The sequence below is a fragment of the Anser brachyrhynchus genome, assembly GCF_964034855.1.
Source record: "Anser brachyrhynchus genome assembly, chromosome: 8".
Lineage (NCBI taxonomy): Eukaryota > Metazoa > Chordata > Aves > Anseriformes > Anatidae > Anser > Anser brachyrhynchus.
The window spans coordinates 6,898,285-6,919,807 of NC_137702.1; the positions used below are offsets into that span (position 1 = coordinate 6,898,285).

The 21,523-nt window shown below is 37.8% G+C and overlaps 1 protein-coding gene across 2 annotated transcripts in view; it reads left to right on the plus strand.

The window, feature by feature from the left end:
• Positions 1 to 21,305, plus strand: part of TTC39A (tetratricopeptide repeat domain 39A) — a 46,229-nt gene extending 24,924 nt beyond the window's left edge. For both annotated transcript variants that reach the window (XM_080603306.1, XM_080603307.1), the window contains exons 9-18: positions 6,224 to 6,332; positions 6,991 to 7,058; positions 7,189 to 7,248; positions 8,022 to 8,183; positions 9,895 to 9,986; positions 11,028 to 11,148; positions 13,456 to 13,567; positions 15,487 to 15,601; positions 16,290 to 16,406; positions 19,401 to 21,305. In XM_080603306.1, the coding sequence (XP_080459432.1) occupies positions 6,224 to 6,332; positions 6,991 to 7,058; positions 7,189 to 7,248; positions 8,022 to 8,183; positions 9,895 to 9,986; positions 11,028 to 11,148; positions 13,456 to 13,567; positions 15,487 to 15,601; positions 16,290 to 16,406; positions 19,401 to 19,521 (1,077 nt within the window). In that variant the 3' untranslated portion in view covers positions 19,522 to 21,305. The remainder of the gene's footprint in view (positions 1 to 6,223; positions 6,333 to 6,990; positions 7,059 to 7,188; positions 7,249 to 8,021; positions 8,184 to 9,894; positions 9,987 to 11,027; positions 11,149 to 13,455; positions 13,568 to 15,486; positions 15,602 to 16,289; positions 16,407 to 19,400) is intronic.
• The last annotated feature ends 218 nt before the right edge of the window (positions 21,306 to 21,523 follow it).

Sequence of the window (21,523 nt, forward strand, 5' to 3'; positions counted from 1 at the left end):
CACACTGATTAGTATCACAGCATGTACATTGCTGACACTGTTTTCATGCAGTCCAGTATTCCTTTATATTTTTGTCTGAACTATTACACTTTAAAGGTTGTGATATCATTTTTCAATGATAATACACTTTTGAAACATGATACAAGACAATGGCTAATACAGTGGTGTTGACAAAGTCAGGTTTTGTTTTGCTTTTAATTATTTTTAGTTACTGGTCTTTTGATATATGCTTCTGCTTAGAAGGTCATAGCCAAGATCGTATTCTTAGCCTTTTATAAATTATCTTACTTAATAGTTGCGGTTATTAGAGTATCTGAATGACCCTGAGAGGTTCCTGCATGACATCCAGTTGGAAAAAAAAGACTTTCAGTTTCATTTGATTTATTTTTCTCCATGTCTTTAATGATTTCTGTGGCACCTAAATTTTCTTTGCCTAAAGAGTAAGTGCTTTTTTTGCCCAAAGAGTTACAAGTCTGACCTACGTTGTTTGTGCATGCAGTTTAGGGCCAGTTGTTTAGCAATGAAGCAGCAGTAAGCTTACACAAACCTGACTTACTCTGTAGGGCAGAGGCACAGAAAGTGCCCAGAAAGTACTCTCTCTGTGTTAGTATTTTGTGGTTATGTTGTTTCAAAATAGGATAACAAACTGATGGGAATTAATTAGTTTTATGTTTCTTTTTTTGTTTTTATCTTGGCCTTGATACCTTGTACCTGTCCTTATTTCCCATTCCACCACCAGAGTATGAAATTCAATCAAAAATTGGGTTCTTGGATTAAAAAAAAATTAAGGTTCACTTAACCTGAACTACTAGTTATGTTTATTTCATAAATTCTGGGTAAGGTAAATGTTTGATGTCCCACAAACACAGCAAAAGTATAAACAAGTTAAAACTCAACTTTTTTTTGTAATGTTTTCTATTTTCAAAACAAGTTTCAAGGAGAAAAATGTTTCTTTAATCAGAGCTGTACTCGTAAGTGACATGTGGGTGAATGTCATTGCCATTTTATTAGTTTATTGGAGGGATGTTAGATCTGAAAATAAAATGTCATGTTTAAAAGCAAGGATCTATTGGCAGAGCATGGATTAGAACTTGGAAATGTCTGGGAGCTTGACCAGGAGCTGTTTCACAGGCAGTAGAGGCAAAAATCAAATAGTTCCACCAGTCAGTTATGAAAACAAAATGCATCTAAAGCAAAATACTCTCCTAGAAAATGTAAGGGCAATTCGCGTACCAGCAGAATTTTGAGAATACTGTATTGAACACTCATTCTATTACTGCAGATGAAAATTTTCCCTCTAATTGAATTTCTGTTCTTTTCCATGGGCCCTGGGGTTTGTTGTATGGCTATGAGTGGGCTGCTATTTGTGTTGATGAGTCAGCTCCTGTTCCAGTTTTTCAATAACTGACTGAAGCATGACCTAGATTAGCATAAATTTAAGCAAAAACGTGGTATCTGCACACCATAAAAAAGGTGCATCTTAAGCATTTTGATCAAAGTTCATTGATGGTCATTTATTTTAACATCCCAGAAAAGTCTTTCTGCATTTGACAGTTTGAAACTAGATGCCCAAGGTGAAAAGCAAGATTGCAATTGCATTCATAATCCCTTCCAGTGGTGGTTTTCCAAAGCTTGCAAGAGGAATCTGTCCTCTGTCAAGAGGCTTGAAGGTGAAAGAAACAGTAACAAAAGAAGAGAGAAAGTGTGTGTGTCATATGCTGCACCCCATCCAGAGGAAAAGGAATTTTGAGTACATCAGTGTTTGACCATGCAGTCTTTTCATTTAAATGCTCATGGTGAGCATCAGGCTGTGCAGAAGCCAAGAGAGCCTTGAGCTGCTTATGGTTTGCCCGAAAGAGTTATATTTCACTCGAAGACAGTTTGCTTTTGGAGTGGATCATGCGTGTATTAGAAGTGGATATACAATTGTATTAAGATATCTTCCACAAAACTAATCTGCCTTGAAGCTGGCAGACTTGCCCCTAGCAACTCTCCTCTCAGACATGTCATGTCTGCTAGTTATTGAAGAGGTGCCCAAAGCTGCATTACTTCCTCAGCCATTCATGGGCACTGGGGACAGCATGATCAACTTAACAGCAGTCTGGCATCCCAGAATAGTAGGTAGGATAAGATCAAGAAAGTATAAAAGTAGCCTGAGGCCACCCTCGTTCCCTTCTGCTCCGAGAACTGCCAGTTGTGCCACGCTCACTGTCTGAGCTCCTTTCTCCTGGTATCATTGGTCAAACTAAGGGTTTATTTGTGTTTCATGGCATAGACCCTGCATCTGAATATTGAAATTCAAGGCACAGGAATGCAGTTTCACCTGATTTCATAAGAAATTCTTGGTGGGTTGAGGTATATATCATGTGTTGGCTAGGCCACTGTTCTGTAACAGGGGAGGCAGGCCTTACCCACTCTGGGCAGCAGGTGCAGAATGTGGCCCATCCGGACATTTTGTGCTAAATGGTGACTAACTGCTGGGGTGAGATCACAAGACTCCTCAGGCTGACATGTACTGTCATTCTTACTTTACAGAATGCTACAGATACTGTGTTGCTAAGCTGTAGAAAAGTTTGACACCGGTCCACCATAAGTTAAGTGCAGCTTGTCAGAGGGTCAGCTGGCAGCATGACTTCAGGGGAAGGCAGAAGAATTTTCGGATAGAACCAATTTCTTTCAAATTATACTTTCTGAAACGGGAGGATGCTTTTTCCCAAAGCAGCTGAGCTGAGGAATATTTTTGATGTCTCAATTTGTAATAAATTGAATTTCATTTTCCCAGGAAGCATCTTTTTGATTTGCATTTTGGTCTCCTGCAAATTTTAAACTGAAGTTACTTAATGCATTCAAGCGCCCAGGCTACCAGTTTAATTAGTTCTTCATAAAAGCTATCATTCATCCTACTTGCTACACCTGCAGTAATGTGATCAAGTCATGGGACATGAACAGTGACCTTGTTTTGCTTCCTTTGTAAAGATCTGTGATTAAACAAGAATGATTTAAAATATAATTGAAGAGCTTTCACTTCAGGAAATGACATGGATTTTAGTCAGCCACAGCTGAAATAGATAGGAACCAGCCTGTATGCTGTCTCATGATGGTTTTGAGCATTGTCCTTGTTTGTGCCACATTCACTGTGGGAATCCCCCACTGCTTGTGTGGGACGCCTGAATGAGAGAATATTGGATGTCTCGGAACAAGGATCACATCAATGGGATACTGCTTTTCCTTGTCATGTAGCGACAGTATAGGGAATTAAAAGAGTATGGAATGTTCTGAGCAACTTGCATAGAAGGGTAAGGGATACTGCATTGGATCATGACATTTGTCTGTAAGAAAAATGTGTTGCTTTCTCCTCTGTGTTGTACCTTACGCCCTTCATGGTAACCTGCATCTTGTGTTACTGTTGTTTAAGTATTTTAGAGAAATTATTAATACTTGCTGCCTTGACATCTGTTTTACATTGTAGCAATAGACTTTGTTTGGAAGAACATCCTGGTGGTTTGGCATTGCTCCTGTCACCAGTGGCATAGGTGTGGGAGGTATTTACAGGTGTTAAAAGGTGCGTCCTAACAATTAGGTGTAATGTACTCGATTATACTGACTGGCTCCAGTGAGTATAATTTGTTCAGAGTAACTCCTTAGGCTTAAATAGAAGCAGCCTGTGATTTGGTGCTGAGATCCTGAGGATCATGTGGGTGTAATAGCATTGCCCAGCTCGTGACACCTCACCTACCTGATTAGGTTTGCTGGCTAATTTCTGTAGGCTCCCTGTGGAATACGAGTAGGTGCTTAAAAAGGTGATTCAGCGTGTCTGACTTGGGCTTCTGTGCTGAATCATTCTTTCCAGTACATCTATCTCTACCAGCCCCAAAGGGTGCCTGGGGAGTCTGGCTCGCTGGACATGGTAGCTAAAATGTGCTTCTCAGGAACACCCTTCGTCATCCCGCTTTGGAGATCTTGCCATAACAAAAGCAGTTTGCAAGAGTGTTTTTGGAGAAGCAGCTTTGTTTCAGCCTTCTCTACAAGCAAGCATTGCAATAGTAGTAATAACCACTTCTAGATTTCTTTTTTTTTAACTGTTTACTGATTATATTGTTATTTTAGTATAGAAAGTTTGGGGTATTCCAGTAGCAGAGTGAAATGTAAGCAGTCTTTAATTACCTGTGTGGGACAAAATAGGGCTATAGACATGACAGTGAACTAACTTGCTCAGTGAGCTTCCCATACCTGCGTAACCACTCAGTTTAAGAATTTAGGCTGATGTATGCCAGATTTTCAGCTGTCTTTTCTAAAGCATGGGCAATTTCTTAATAGATTTTCTTCACAGTTAAAACTTTCCCAGATGCTGTCCCAGATGGGGTGGATATGGGCTTCCTTCCTTGTTCATACAGACGATAATATTGGTTTTGGCTATCTTAAAATACATTTTTTGGACTAAAATACATGAGTGAGATCAACTTGACAAGTAAATTGTTTTATATAATTAATATAGTTTGTTTCTCTGTCATTCTTAGTGCTATTCACAAATATGAGCAGCAGCCATTTTACATGTATTTTTATATTATATGAAAGATATCTAACACTGTAAGGCCTTTTACTGATGTCTGTAAAGACTCAGTAAAACATCCGTCCTGAAGATTTTTCACTTAAAAAAATCTACTTTGGAAGTCTACTTTGGATTTTTTTTTTTCTGCCAAATTCATTCCACAAAATGTTTTGTCTTCTACCTTGCAGTACAACAGTGTTACTTTTTAAAAAAAATCCAAATATTCGTGGTTTTCATCTGAGCAGGTGGAAGAAGCTGAGTGTATCATATTTTGTTAGTTATTTGTATCAATCAAACTTCTGCTTTCAGCGGAAAATGAAGTTGGCTTTATTTCAAGAGTGCTTGCTTTCCATAAAGTCATTGATTTTCAGTAATGATTTTCCTGTCTTTTAAATTTCTTCTGAAGTGATGTACAAGTCAGTATTTTCATTATTTTATCCAGACTAGATGTCATACTAATTCTCTTGCAGGTGTGTTAATGGTACCCATTACTTTCCTCATAACAGTAATAAATAAATAAATATTTATTAAAACTCAAAACAACTGTATTTACATTTAAAAAAATAACCACACTAGTTAAGTGAAAACATAAATTTATGATCAAAATAAGAATATGGTTACAGGCTTCAGGGTTTGTCCAGTAAATGGTAAAGGTCATGTAGTGTAACACCTTTCCACGGGCAAGGACACACAAAAGATGAAAATCTGTGTTGAGATCATGCGCTGAGTATTCCCTGTGACACCTTCTGCAGTGGCTCCAGAGACATCCCTCAGGGTCCCTATTTATAGTGTAGCTGGTTTGAATGGATGTCTTTATAGTTGTATACATCATGTTCCAGTAATTTTCCATTGCAGTCATAGTGCAACTTTTAAACAGAATTTTCCCCAGCATAAAGCGAACGTCTTACTGTGTGTGTTTACTAGGAAGCAAATCTCATGGTTAATATGTTTGTATATTTATATTCTTGCCATTGATACCAGGGAACCAGTCCTAGAAAGGGATTGGTAAATACTGTTGTCTCAGGAGCTTGAATCCTTAGTGCTCCCTTTGAATATGAATACAGCACGATACTTGATCGCTGTAGTTCTTCCCAAAGAGAACAGGAATGTTCTTCTTTCCATGATATTTTTCCCACCTCTGGTAGAGGGCCAGCACCATTGCAAGGCTTCTTTTGTTGACATACTTACAGACATCCTTTTGCACTGTTATCCTTTGCCCTGCTAGTTGCAGATATTGTTTCCTTGATGTCTTTAACTTGCTCCTGCAGTGAATAACAACAAACACGGACACACTGCACAAAGACAATCAATATTACTTGCCAGGCATTTTAAAACTGTGCTTTTTTCATTATTGAAATGTTGTTTAGCAGCACTTGGGTGATGGTGATAAGTTGTTTCACATTCTCTTACCTTAACCGAGTAATAAATCACAAATTGCTGCTCTGTCACAGGATGTTTTCCAGAGATTAAGCAGTTACTCCATAAAAAACTGTTAGTATAATCTCTCTGATTGCTATATAAGTAATTTACATCAGTGTATTTTGGGAATTTGAGAGTGAGCAATCTATAGATGACATTGCAAAAGGTAAATATATATATATATATATATATATATATATAAAATAACTTTGGTTCTTTTCTAATACTTTGTCCTCCTCACCTTTGTTTGCACAGGAGCATGGTCTGCTGCAGCTTCAAGAAGGAGCGTCATCATACAGCTTTAGGTCGGTGCTGTGTACCATGCTGTTGCTTTGCTATCATACTTTCATGACCTTTGTGTTAGGTAAGATTGTTTATAATAACTCTTGGATTTGATTAGTTCTTGTGGGAGACAAAGGGGAAAAAGATGATTTCAACACCTATTTGTTGGCGAAATATTTGTTCACACTCAGATGAAATATACATCATTTTGGGGTGATTTTACAGTAGTGATCATAACCAGAGAGTATCTTAATCTTCAAGATGGAGGTTTGTGTAATGCATAACAAAGGAGAAAATGGGGGTAGCAAAAGAAGTCATGAGAATTAAATCTTTCTTCTCTAATCAGGTGTATTAACTGGGAAGCTGAAATTGTGGCTATAAGTGAGATGAGTTCCTGAATACTTTGTTTGTGTTTGTATATCATCGGTCTTTTTTGAGAGTTGATAGCTTCTCACTGAAAGAATACACTTCCGAGTTATCTACTGTTAGACCTTTTTCAAAGTGTGTTTGTCTACTCATAAATGAGTTTTCAAGTCACTGAGCACAATATTGTTTGAATCTTCCTGCTTGCTGGCTTAGTGAAACTGCATTTATACCTAACTTAACAGACAGAGGAACTTCTGTATCAGCCAGATGAGGATGGCTAATCAGTACCTTGCCCTCCTGTTTTTTGTGTTTTTGTGTGTGTGTGTGTTTTTTTTTCTTACTGTTTTTATTATTTGCATTATTATGCATTTTAGGGACAGGAAAAGGAAATGTTGAGGAGGCAGAAAGGCTACTTAAACCTTACTTGGCTCGCTATCCAAAGGTAAAATGAATCATAATTCAGATTGGTATGATTGTTTAATGTTTCCCTGCCAAATAACAAAGATCTAGAATGTATGGTCAGCTTGAAAACTGTTAAAGAATACTTGTATTTTTATTATTATTTATTACAGGGAGCCATATTCCTGTTTTTTGCAGGCAGGATAGAAACACTGAAGGGTAATATTGATGCGGTAAGTAATCCACTTGCTCTTGGAAAAAATAAGCCTCAAAAGCTTCAGAAAAACTCCTACAGGAACAATGTTTCCATTTTGGTTAATGTTTCCTGTTTCTTTGGCCTGTATGTAATTTATAGCTCATGAATACAAGTAGGAATTTTGAAAACTATTTTGACCAGCTTGTTTCACCAGCTCATATCATTACCCTTGATTTCTGGTGATAACCTAATCCACCACTATTAATGACACAGTTTTGTCATTGTCTTTCCTATCCCAAAGTGAGTTGTACCTTTAGAAACATCCCATGGTAATCATTTGCCTTAAGTCTGAACGGAGAGTCATACAAGACTTGCAAGAATTAGGGTGTTGCAGAATGCACGTCAAAAATATTCTGAGACACAGTATCAGCTGATGTGCAGTGCTGTAGCTCCCTTGAAGTCTTTGGAGTTATGACAAATGTCAGCTGAGTATCTGTCCTCTGACTTTAGTTTCCCAGTTTCCCTAGGGACATCCATTCATTTTGCGTGTACTTAGGACTGAATATAAAACTTCCAAGAATGGGGAGCTCTATTGCAAGGGTAAACTTGCTAACCCCAGGATGCCTGTGGAGCCAAGGATCTCTTATGTGAAGCCAGCAGACATGATCTTGGGGGGAATACTAGGCTGTTTTTAATTTGGAAACTGCAGGAGCTATGGAAGCAGATCATGAAGACCAAATGTCTATTACAGCTCTGGTGTACATGCATTTACATGTGATTAAGGCAGTGTTTGGAAATCTCTATGTTCAGGCAGTTAATAGGTATGAAGAATGCTGCGAGGCTCAGCAGTACTGGAAGCAGTTTCATCACATGTGTTACTGGGAGCTCATGTGGTGCTTCACCTACAAGCGCCAGTGGAAGATGGCGTTCTTTTATGCAGATCTGCTAAGCAAAGAAAACACTTGGTCAAAGGTAAGTTAAGCAGAACAAGAAGGAAACATTTAGTGACAGGTGTAAGGCCCTGTATTATCTATTAACTTTTAATCAAGTCGAGTTGACTTTTTGTACCTTTGAGCTGGGTGAAAATTGTAAAACAAATCCTGGTCTGCTGTGGCTTTTTCAAAACAATGTGAGTTGTGAACATTCAAATCTGAACAGACTGTGGGCAAATGGAAACCTTTTGGGCCACATTTTGCAGATGAAAAACAGCCTGTTAAAGATGTTCTGCTGTGGATTAACTGGTTGTTTTGTCAACACATTGCAGTTAGTGGCAAGTTGTCATTTCTTTCTTAACATTATAAGCTCTTTTGGTGATGAGTGAGATTAGCCGTGATGGTGCCTCTAGGATAATAAATGCAACTAGAAGAAGCACCTTGCCCTATGCATCTGAAAATGAGAAGTTTTCAAGTACAGAACCTTGGTAAACTTCCTCTCTCCTTCCACCTGAATCATAGGGAAATCTGTCAGAAGGTTTTTAAGTCTTGTGGGTGGGTGGGTGGGGTTAACTGGTGTTCACCGGTTTGTTTCTCCTCAGTGTGATGACACAGTGTGTATATTGAAGCATATCTCTGGTTTTTTTTCTACTACACATGTTGGTAGAGTTGCACATGTTGGCCGAGTGCAACCAAAACTGACATAAGATCCAAACAACCAGATGAGAGCAGCTCTCACAGTGCTTCCAGTTGGATAAAATCTGGAGCAGGGATTCGTGCCCCTGGGTATTCCAGCAACGCTCTCAGCCAGATGCATTGGTCTGAATAGCTCCCACAGGACTTCTGTTTAGTGGTGGACCACTACCTGACTAGAAGCTTTAATATCCTGAAATGCTGTAGGATTAATATTAATGTATGTTCTTTTAAACTGTGCGAAGAGTTCTTTAGTTTATTGCACGGGCCTTAAGGCAGCAAAGATGCTTCTTATCAATAGGTAACCTATAGTAAGTACAACATGATAGGAGCAAAGTATTAACTACATGAACTAAGTAAATAATGGTCACATAAATGGACTGTTATATTCTGCTACAAATAGATACTCAAAGCTTAAAATATTTTTCCTGAAAACTCCTGAAACTTACGGTTAATGTAGACTCCTTAAAGCAGTCTTCGAGACTGCTCAAGAACTCACAACTGTCATTCTCTGCTGTTCCAAATATTGAAATGTCCTCTGCTGCTTTGCTTTCCTTGGTTGCTGAATATATAATTGCTCACAAGTCCCTATGAAATCAGTACATTTCATAATCTGAAATAATGAAACCTTTTAAAAAACTGTTGTGCTTTTTCTAGAACTTAATATTTGAGATATGCTACCAAGTTGTGGCTGGACACACAAACCATATGGTTTGTTTATTTTTTTTTCTCCAAGCATAACCTTTTCATAAGGTTTCTAGTGTGTATTCATGAGAGAAATACAAAAATTTATTTCATACGAGCATGATATGTAGTTGTACACTTGTTCTTGGAATGTGAACATGAGCTGATAAAGAAAACAAAGGCATACAAGATTTTTTAAAAATTACCTTACTTTTGAAAATATTTATCTCCTGATTAAAATTTCTTAAGATTATTTCTATTTGTGAGCAAAAGCAGCAAGTTCTTCCTCTTTGTTGCTGTTTTATTCTTTAAATCAATAATGGTGATGCTGTAAATTCATTTTTCTGTACAGATATTCTTGATTGCATTTGCAGGCTACCTATATTTATATGAAAGCTGCTTATCTCAGTATGTTTGGACCTGATGACTGCAGTCCTTTTGGAGACAACGAAGTTGAATTATTTAGGTAAAATTTGCTAACTCTGTTACAACAGTTTCATATCAAGTCACAGTATATATGGAAAAGAGGCAAAATTACTCATTGTGCAGTTTGGAAGATAAGCACAAATAGCATTGGAATTGGTAAGAAATTGAAGAATGAAACATTACCCTTAGACTAAAGAAGACCCTGAATTCAGACAGCAGATTTCTACTGGCCTGGAAATACTTTAGAGACAGGTATTAGTTCTGTCAGCCATACAGTAGCTACTATAGTTGCATGTACCATTCACATTCTTTTTCAGTTGTTTCTTTTAATCAAAATGGCATGTAAGATCTGAAAGCCTTAATGGATTATGCTACAAGATAGATGCCTGTAACAGCTAATGGAGACAAAATCAGTACAATTAGATTTTTGGGCTTTGAGACTGAGACCAATATTAAATAGTTACATGTGCAAGAAAATATTTGCATTATTGACCCAGTAATTTAATATATTTCTAATGATTAAGCTTAAAAAAGCCTAAATTCTGCTGTACCAAACAAAATTAATTACTTTGTTTTTCTGAGAATGTGTCTATAAAATTTCAGTATCACTTTTTAATGTGCTTAAAATATATTGATACTTCTCAGGCATTCCGTATCTTATATAATTATTAAAAGCAGATTTCATTGGATTTGGGATCCATTGCAAAGGGAATCAGTTTGGTCTTTGGGAGAATGGGAGGAACACTGACAAAAGCCAAGCTTGCCTCTTTCTCAGTCTGTGAAGATGGGCCATTTATAAGTTAGGTGCCTCACCTAATTTATTCTTTTGGGTGGGGAAGAGTCCTTCTTTCTGCTGCTTGATTAAAGTGGAAGCTTAAAAGAGATATGTATGTCCTGCATAAAGACAGCTTTTGTGAATATGTATTGCTCTGCTTCCCTAGAGACAGCAATAGCTGGTGTGTAGCAGCTTTTTAATGTTCTCTCCACTTAGATTTTTTTTTAAAGTTTGAATATTGTTTTCCCAGAGGTTCATAGAGGAAAAATTCCTTACTTTTTTTTAAAAAAAAAAAAAAACTTTCAGGATTGTTCCCAGCTTGAAACTGAAAATCGCAGGGAAATCACTGCCTACAGAAAAGTTTGCCATTCGGAAAGCTCGACGATATCTTTCTTCAAACCCCGTTCCTTTACCTGTTCCACCTTTGGTAAGTTAGAAATATTCTGCCCCCCTGCCCCTCACCCATTACATTTTTTTTTAATTTATTGAAATAAAACCAAGATAATTAGAATACTATCTTTCCGTGTTTCTAAGGTAAAACCTCTGCAAGAGACTGGAATGTTCCCAAAACAAAGCCAAATGAATGCAAGGAATGCTGTAAAACTGGGGCATGCAGCAGCCACAGGGAACTAAGCCAGTTGTTTGTGACACATAAATGTGTTGCATGTGTAACTCATTATTCTAGCTATGGACTAGCATGCTCCTATCAGCTTTCTTTTAATTACCTTTTGAGGAACTTTGCCCTTGGTCTCTTCTGTCATGTGTCAATTACTAAGACTATTAAAAGAAGACTGTAAGGTACAAGAGAGCGGAAAAAATCAAGAAACCAATGCTAGAACTGGGGGCTCCGTGTAAGCAATTCCTTAATGTGCCCCTGAATGTTTGCAGTGTGGTGCTCTCCAAAGCACCTCAAGGGTGGTAGGATGAAACACAGCCAAGTTTCTTTAGCCATTCCAGAGAGCTATTGCATACAGTTAATTTTTTTTTTTTTTTGCCTGTAGTGCTGGCTAGTTCCCCATGGCCAGGTAAGATCAACTGCGTAAGGCACCCATTGCCTAGCACATGGTGCACTTACAAAAATCTGTCTGGAAAGACCAAGTAAAAGAACATAAAAGATTTTGACTCCACAGGTTTGCCAAGTTCAGTGGCATTAACATTACAGTGCCTTGAGCTGTTTTATTTGAGAAACAGATGGATAATTAGTAAATACTCTTTAAGAAAATGCCTGAGCAAGGAGATCCTCTTGGAGACACCAGTGAGTAGTCATTTCTCAGCCTACCAGCTGGTTATGTGACACACTGCTGCTTGAACAAACATAGTCTCCTGCAGATAAGGTACAGCACAGCATGGGTATTCACTAGTGGCCGCTTTCAACCAAGTCATGAGTCTGAAATGAGAGGAAATGATGAGATTACTTTGATTTGCCTTTCAGGTTTCAGAGATTGTAGAGAATAAATAAATATACACACCTGGAGTTTGGTTGGGCTATTCTAATGGAGTTTTAACAAAATGGGTTTCTGTGCTAAAGGCTTTCCCTGGGGTGGTGGGGACACTGCAGTCTTTGTTTCTGCTGCAGTTGCATTTCTGAGGCAGCAGATGCCGCAGCTGAACAGTTGAAAGCACTCAGGATGTGGAATGGGTGCAGAATCCCATTTTAAGATTTTTCTTTTCAATGTGAAGGGACTTGCTGAGAGGAGAGGAGTCCTAAATATTTAGTCTAGAATAAATATAGTTCGAGTATTTCTGAATCTAAACCACGGTAATAAATCTACGCTAGATACAGTAAGTTCAACACCAGTTTTCAGTGTTGTAACATGGAAAGCAACGCTGAAACAACAGTGACCAGACTTAACATCATTTCATCTATTGTAGCCTGACATCTTGTTGTACAGTAGCTCCAGAAGTCAGTTATTCTGTACAGAAACTTTAAAGAAAAGCTCTAAATTATCATATTCAGCTTAGGTCATAAAAATAAAATAAAATAAACTTGTCATGAGGACCACTGGGAAATACTACAGAAACTTATATAATTAGCTTTGTGATTGCTCTTGGCAGTTGCCACTTCAATACATTTGGTCTGGTGATGTACTCTAAGGGAGAACCCTAATAACAACCAGGAATTAAAACAATAGTTTTTAGTTAAAGTTACCCTAAGAACAGTTGAATTATGAAAGAAGTTACTGTTTGTGGGAATGTCAAACAAACCTGAAGAATTTAAGGGGTTTATGGTTCAGCTCTAGAATTCTGTTGGTTTGTTTGAAGCTTGGCTTAAAGGTTGGGGGTTTTGGTTTTGTTTGGTTTCTTGAGATTTCTTACTTTTCTCTGGAAGCAATACATTATAACTACTTACTATTATCACCGCCTTGGCTAGGCTAGAACTGAAAAGCAAGAGGAGACCTTAATAAAAGGATAGATAGTCATGTGCTGTTAAAGTTATGTTTGTCTGTTTTGTTAGTACTTGCCTTCATCTATAAGTGCGATTGTGCTGGCATTCTCTTCAAGCATCTTCCTTGGCATCAAGTGCAGTAAATGGCTCTTCAGTTGTTTTCCAGGACTAATTTGCTCTGAAAAGCAATGTAACTAGCTTCCATTTGCAATGAAAATGTGTTTTGATGAACTGAGTTTTTAGCTAAGAAATCTGTAACTTTTTCATCATACAGAGATAACAAGTATTTGATAGCTGTGTTTATCCAGTACTGTAATTAACAATGCTGTCTTCTCTCCCTGACCTTAGGAAATGATGTATATCTGGAATGGCTATGCTGTAATTGGACAATGTCCCAACTTAACAGAAGGCATGTTAGAGACTTTAATTGAAGCAGAAGAAGCATTGGCAAGAAGTCCAGGTAATCAGTGATATGGTTTAAGCAGGTATTTTACGGCGCAATAGCTAAAGATATTATCTGTGAATAAAGAGAGACACTTGTTAGTAAAGTTAATCTGATCATAGGAGGAAGGTAGATTATGAAACCATAAACTGTTTGCGCAGATAGGACTAATTTTCCTCGTTTATCATAGCAATAACTTACAATAGTAGCAAGCTATTTTCCGCCCACAGATGTGTATTAGGAATAGTTTATGACATGTATTAAGGACTGTTTATTTTGGTAGATCAAAATCAGCATATGAATTGACTTGATTACTTAGATCATGAAGCTTTGTTATCCTTAGATACCGTATTTCAGTTTTGAAGGATAAATAGGAATGGACGAGTGTCAGTCTTCTGTTCTAAAAGTGCTGTCAACTTATGACATGACCTTGGAGTGATATTTGGAGTGTCCTTGGAGTGGACTTGAATGATATTTGTGTGTTGAAAACTGAGATATCAGGGATTGGCTTCCTTTGCACTATAAAGGAGCATAAGAAAGGGGATAATATTGACCTGGAACAGGCTCTGCTACCACATCTTTTGTCAGTCTGTTAATTAGCCATCCATGAGAAAGTTGAATTGCCATTTATTTCTCGGCAACCTTCCCCAACTCTTACAGAAGTGCAGCCAGTCTGCAATCACAAAGTCTCCCCTTACTAAATAGTTGATCTTATTACATACCACCTTCCTGCAAAAGTATCGATCCCATCTTGACAAAGGAATGTGGTTACGTCACTGCACTGCAGTCTTTTCTAGGACCTTGGTCTTCCTGTGCACATTGTTACACAAGTATTCTTCTAGAGTTGAAAGAGTTGCTTGAAAAAATGGCTAAAGCTGTCTCCTTTTTAATTATTTGAGAACAAACAAAAATATTTTCACTGAAGGTGACATCTTGCTAGAAGTCATTTGTCTGTTTCACCTTTTGTCACACATTTTGCTACTTTATTTTGGATAAATGAATTATTTTGCTATTCCTTTTTTTCTTAGTTGGTAAATAGTGAGTAAGGCTGACGTTTTGCAGGGATTTGTGGAAGCTGATTCATGTTTGTAGTACACTCTAAGGACACATAATTGAAAAGTGCGATATATTTTAAACGCACCAACAATACCACGTGACAGAGTTACACCAATAAGATGTAAATCTGTTAACGGAAATAACATCTCGAAATGCAAATCTGGTATGCACAGTTGTGTCTAGGGTAGGTTCATAAATGTTTTGGATTTTTTTATACAGTTGGGGGCAGTTTGTAGGCTGTATTATAAGTAGAGGAGATGTGTGCATATGAACATGTTCATGGAACAGATGTCCAGGAGAGATAACTGATCTGCTTTTTGTTTTTCTTATGCAATAACTCTTCTGAGGCCCTGAGACATCTGACCGGGCACATACTTAATGTGTCACCTTTTGCCCTCTTTCCTGTTCCTTCTAAGTTAGTGTGCTGTATAGTCTTTGGGCATCTTCCCTCAGTTTTGCTTTGGTGATATATTGTATATAGATGTTTCTTTTGGATTTAGCAATACAAGTGACTGCAATTGGATCAAGACCTCCAAAGGGGAACAACTGTTCCATGTAGAATGCGTCAGCATTTTATCAGCTGGGGTGGCAGAGGAAGAACTAGATAAAAGACTACAGTAGTAGACATAAGGTGAAATTCAATAGCTCAGGATGTGGTATCACACATTTTGCAGAAATTCCTATTAGTATTTCGTGATACAAGTTTGTCTGTGATAGCAGGAAACTGCACTGAATGAACTTAATGGATCATTCAGTTCCTTCTGTCCTGTGTTCCAGTAAAGAGATTTTACTTACACCTACCTGTGCAAGTTTCCCCGCAGGGAGGAAAGTCTCCAGTGCTCTAAAGTTTTCTAAAATGTGCCATTTGCTTCATCTTGCAGCTACGGAATTGCTAGCAGATGACCAGTGCGTGATAAAACTGTTAAAGGGTTTATGCCTCAAGCATTTGGGCAAGATTGCAGAGGCAGAAGGCCATTTTAATTACATCTACTTAAAGTAAGTTGTCATACCTGCTGTGCAGGAGAACTCTTGAATCTCTCAGTAACTGTCAAGTAACTGCAACCTGAATGTGAATAGAAAGGGGAGGACTACAGTATCTCTAGTATTTATTTCACTTGTTTCGATATCACAATTTTGATTGCCAGTATTGTTAGCTATGTAAGGAGGAAGAACTGCAATTCTGTACTTTTTACTAAGATATTTTTTTCCTCTTTGGAGGCTATACATGCATAAAATTTTTGAGATACTGCTGCTTTTTCTCCCTCTTTTCCTCTCACCAGTCATGAAGAAGCCATGCTCAAAGAACCAAATGCAGTCTGCAGAGACAGATGGCAGCACAATTGTACTTGGAACTTCTATACATCGTGCAGTGAATGGGATCTCTTTTTCTCAGTTCACACAGACAGAGCTCATATTATTGTCACCTTTTCTAATAATTCCCTTATAATAAAGGGAATATTTTTTAAATCCCAAGATATAACATATTGTATAGGATAGTTATGTAAAGTACGCTTTTAATAACCCAGAAGGTAGCTTTGGGTAGAGAACACAACAAGTGTTGTAATGAAGATAGATTGCTCTTTCTGATCTTAGCTGATCTCCTATTTATTTGTGTTTGGAGCTCTTAAATGAAGGAAATAATATATCATTTCAAGATATTGAGGCTATTTCTTTTCCAATGCAGTGAGAAGAAGATAAAATATGACCATTATCTAATTCCAAATGCCTTGTTGGAGCTGGCCTTACTGTATCTGGACCAGGATAGAAGAGAAGAAGCAATAAAACTACTGGAAAGAGCAAAGTAAGCAATTCAAAAGTCTTTGCTGATGGGTCAGTATGTTATTTTACTGATGGGTAGGAAGCAGACACATTAATACTACAGAAACTCATTGTTTCCTTTGTTCAGCAGAAGCAGACATGCCCTAGTTTTGGCTGGGGCCTTTTCAGGTAGTAGACACTATCTGATCGTTCAGTCTGTGAGTTACCAATCCATTCTGATAAGAGCAAAAATAATTTTAAAGATCTTAATATGAATGTCAAGGGCTTCCATAAGGAATAATCCATGTGTAACTAAATGTAATTATCTTTGTAGTCTATTTATTTATCCATAGAAGATGTATTAAATGAAATCAAAGCTCTGTGTTAGGGCTGAAATAATATTACTCAGACTGATGGCTAGCAGTGCTGTTTTTTTTTTCCTTGATGAAATACATTGAAGATGATGTTTCAGTTTTCATTTATCTTTGTGTTCTTTCGTCTGCATCTGAAAGACAGCTGAAACACCTGCCATTGCTATTTTTGTTGTGATTGATGTTTCTATCCAAGTAGGTTTATCAGGAATAGTTGGACTGGATCATGTATGTTCTTTATTATACAATCAACAAAATAGAATTTTGACTCTGTCCCAGTCTTTGCTTCTCTGCTGAGCCAAGATTTCTATTGGGGGGAAGAAAAAGAAAAGGAAAAAAAAAAGGCAGTCCAAGCCAAACAACCCTCATCTCCCTCAGGCATCCTTCCGCAGGGCAGTTCACCTCTCTGCCTGGATGCTGAATGAGGCCAGATGTTGCACGTTTCCAAGTGCACAGAATCACACCAGCCGCTGCTGCAGGTGTGTTGCTACAAAACTGATCTCTGGCCCCAACTTTCAAAGAAGTCGCAGAGAGCTCTTCTCTTGAGCTTTTGTCCAAGTCAGTCCAACATGTAAGAGTGGTGAATCAGTCTGCTGAAGATGATGCCAAAAGCCTGTCAACACAAAAATTAAAATATTGCAGCTCTTAATCTCCTGTGCTCATGAGCCTGATTCTCTGTGGGCTCATGGAAGTTATTAGGAATAGCAAAAATTGCATTAGCAAAACGCAATGGAAATTGTTTCAGTCAATTTCACATTCCTCAAAGCACGCCTTGCCTCAAATCCTCAGTTTCTTTGCTCAAATCTTAAAAAGAAGCCTAGAAATTACTGCTTCAGAGCTTCTCACTCTGTCTGGTACAGCTGTCAGTCCCTGCTCAGCCTTCCCACCTCTCACCTGGCAGCTTGTGTAGCTCAGGTCCCCTCAAGGGAAGATGTTGGCTTAAAGAAGGGCACAGCAGATAGCAGCTCTTAAAAATCTCGTTACCTAGTGTTTGAAAGGCTAATACTCGGGCTTGTTATGCTCGAAACACTCATGGAATCGTGGAGAAAAAAAAAGGGTGTCTGTCTTATTTCAGTCGATCACTAAAAACTTCAACCTTTAAGTTACCACCTGTAGCATTATATACACTTGATCAGAATGCACAGGTTTTATAAGCGTTCAGCTAAAAATGCTGAGTGTCTTTTCAGCCACTAGGGGGAGAACGCATTGTCTGTGGTGGATTTCAGGATTGCAAAATTATGCTTGCTGTTGGCAGGAGTGGAGATGAGTGCTCTGCTTGTGCGTGATGCTTGATTTACTTGACCTAAATCCACGTACTGCTGCTGGCTTGAATGTTTCAACTCTAGGAGAAAGAGTGGAATGAGATAATAAACAGTTTTGGCTTGATCTTGCATGGAAATATTTCTATTTTTATTACCATAAGCAATAAGCAAGAATATCATCCTGCTGATGAGAAATACAAGAGGCATTTTTTAATGTCTGCATGACAAAATCTACTTAGTTTTCAGCAAAATCTCCAAAGCGTTTCAGATCAGCATGCAGCACAACCCATTCACTTCCGCGTTTCAATCAGCCTCTTGAGTGCTGCATACGTAAAATTATAAGCTGGTGTAGGATGGGTGAGGAGTCCTTTGTTTTCGCAGAGACTGCCACTGCCACAGTGGCAGATGCTTGCCTCCATGATTGATTTGAATTATGAATTCTGAGCTGAAATGCTTTTAAAATATACAGACTGCTTAATACTTGATGAAACATTTCTGTAAAGGTGACAGTATCTGCTAAAAGAATATTAGATGGTCTAATCCTCATTGGTGTCTAGATTCTGTTTCCATTCTTCAGGAGTTGAAATGGTAGTTCCTGGTAAGGTCTGCATTTTCCCTGTGGTCCTGGGAACAGCAGATACCACCTCTGTTGCTTTGGAAGTCTTGGAAGTCTCAGTTTTTTTTCTCCTGGATGTTATTTCTATTATGTTTCTTAAATTGTTTTACTATGATTTGGCAAGTAGCTTGTAGACAACTACAGGTATCCAGAATAAACTGTATCACTGAAACATACATCTTCTTTTTACCATTGTACCAAATGTAGGCAATTTAAAACTTCATCTTTGAATTACGAATTTATTCAGCTTTTTAATAATCTAGAAATGCAATGTTCATTGTACATTGCCTAGCAGTTATCAGTGGTTGTTGGTCTCATTCCTGTCATTACCATACCTAGCAAAGGTTCGTATCGCTGCTGCAAAATGTTTAAATCCTTGCTGTTAGCACATGTTCCTCATCTTAGTAAAATGAGGAAAAAAATCATGAAAATAGGTGTTCAAATTCATCAGTCATACTTTGGGACCTAATTTCTGAATGTAAACTAAGTGGATGTTATGGATATTTAATATGGACTCAATATTTTGATTGAGTGGAACAGATTCAATTTCTTATTAAGCTATATTTTTCTGGTAATTGCCAGACAGTAGAACTACAAATAAAGAACAAAGAGCTACATTGTTTGGCCAGAAACACATGCCTTGTATTTTACAGTAGGCAACAAAGGAGCTTGTGAAGAAAAGGCTTTTTGCTGTCTACAGTTGTTTTACTTCGAACAATAATATAAAGATAACTTGAAAATATTTAAATATATATATATTCATCAGAGTGGATCTGCTTTTGTTTTAGACATAACTACAAGAATTACTCCATGGAAACGAGAACACATTTCAGAATTCAAGCTGCCCTGCATCAAGCCAAATCCTCCCCAGAAAATGGAATGCACTCTGGAGCCTCAGCAGTGTCGTAACTTTTTCTTCTTTGATGTGCTGTTTGTTGCAAACTTTGGTGCAGACAATTACTGACACTTTAGAATTATTTTTCCTTCTCTTTCAAGTCACTGAGAAACCAAATCATTTAAAATTTTAAAGGTGATGCATAAAACATTAATCCAATGTGATAACATGGCAAAAAAAAAACCTCAAACCAACTATAACCCATAAAAATATTGTTTTTTCAGCGGTGGCTTTTTGAATACTTACATCTGTGTAGTTCTCTTTTCAATCATGTGCCTTTTCTTTCTTGTATTCACAACATCTGCTAAGCAAGATAGAACGTAAAGTGGAACAAGTGGAAAAAAAAGCAACACTAAACTTTTCATGGTTCACAGATTTAATCAGAGTGAGCTTTAAACATTCATTTGAATTCATACTGCTAGCAGTTGAGAAGGAAGCTTCTCTTTTTCCAAGTCTCTACTTGAAATGATGTGAGAAAATCTCAGTGCACAAGAAACACAGCAGGGAGGAGCTCTCAATCCTGGGCATTTTCAATTGTGCATAGAATGTCTCTTTACTAGCTTTTAGTAGTTGCTTTTTTGCTGCTGTAAGAAACTTGCTGGTGAAGAAAATGTTCTCCCTTATGCAAGTATCTTGACATTTTCTTTAATCTTGTCTTCATGTCAAGTCTGCTGCTTGTAGTGCCTGAATGATTTACCAAGGATTTTAGAGAGGGGGGGAAAAAAAGGTGGTAGCAGTATAAAACTGCATCTCTTCTTTGACAAGTTTAAAAATGGGAGGACCTTAGGAAACAGCTCTGCCGTCAGAACAAATATGATTTGAAGTTTATATCGTATTCAAAGCACAAGTCCTTGAAGGTCACTTAAGAAACAGCAATATTCCACTGGCTGCACAGCCATACAGAGTTACTGTGACAGTCAATTTCTTCTTAAAATGATTGTTCTTAGAGATGTCCTACTTGAGATGTCCATGTTTAAAGAGACCATATGGCAATGTTTCCTGCGTTGAGAAGCTTGGGTTGGAGCAGAAGCAGGCTCTCTTGGCAGGGTGCTCTGCCATTTACAAATGAGATCTTTTTTCTTTTTGCTCTTTATTATGTTTTTTGAGAACCTGTGAGGAAGTAGGGCATTGAGAATAGAGCGACAGGCTAGCTCTTCTTTCCATTGCTGTCTGCCATATAATTGCTGCTTTTCTGCAAAACTGGTGAAGTCACACGTAAAACAAATTTGCACTGTACTTACTGTTCTCCAGGCTAGCTCTTTGCTTGTACACCTGTGTTTTTTGAGGGCACAGTTCTACCTCCCTTTTGAAGGAGATTCTTCTCCATGAGCTGTTCTGGTATGTGGCAACGGGAGGTCTTCTGACAGCCCTTTTTCTCCAATGGAGATGCTTGTCAGGAAGATTCATATATAAGTACCTCACAGTGAATATGCCTTCTGAAGTGATTGTTCCCAGCAGAAGAGAAAATTGACAGTTTGTAGCTCTGCTTTTACCTCCTCTAAAGAAATGACATTGTTTTATAATGCAAATTAATATGCAAGGAGACAGAACCACCAGTTCCTCAACAGTGAGAACTTGCATTGTATTAAAAATAGACACCCTTTATAAAAGTCTTCCCAAGTTAAAATTATAGGTGAAGAATGCATTTTTTAAAGTGACTTTCTCAGATAAATTCTCAATTCAGATACAATTCAATACGAACAGTTATGCTATTTACATATTGCACATCAAAACTTAAGTGTAAAAACTCAGTCATTCTTTGTATAGAATAAAAAAGATTCTTGTTCTATTTCATGCATATAACGCCTCTTCTTCCAGTTGTGTCCTTTTCAAACATTTTGGCAGTCTTAGCATCTTTTGAGCAAGCAATGCCATGAAAATTAGCATAATTTGTACTTTGCAGAAAGTGAACAATCCTTGTGACTGTAGATTCATCTCAAGGCCACGGAAATGCTCTTTGAAACTTCACCCACAACCGAGTTGTGCCTGTGCTCTTAGATGCGTTGCACAAAGGCC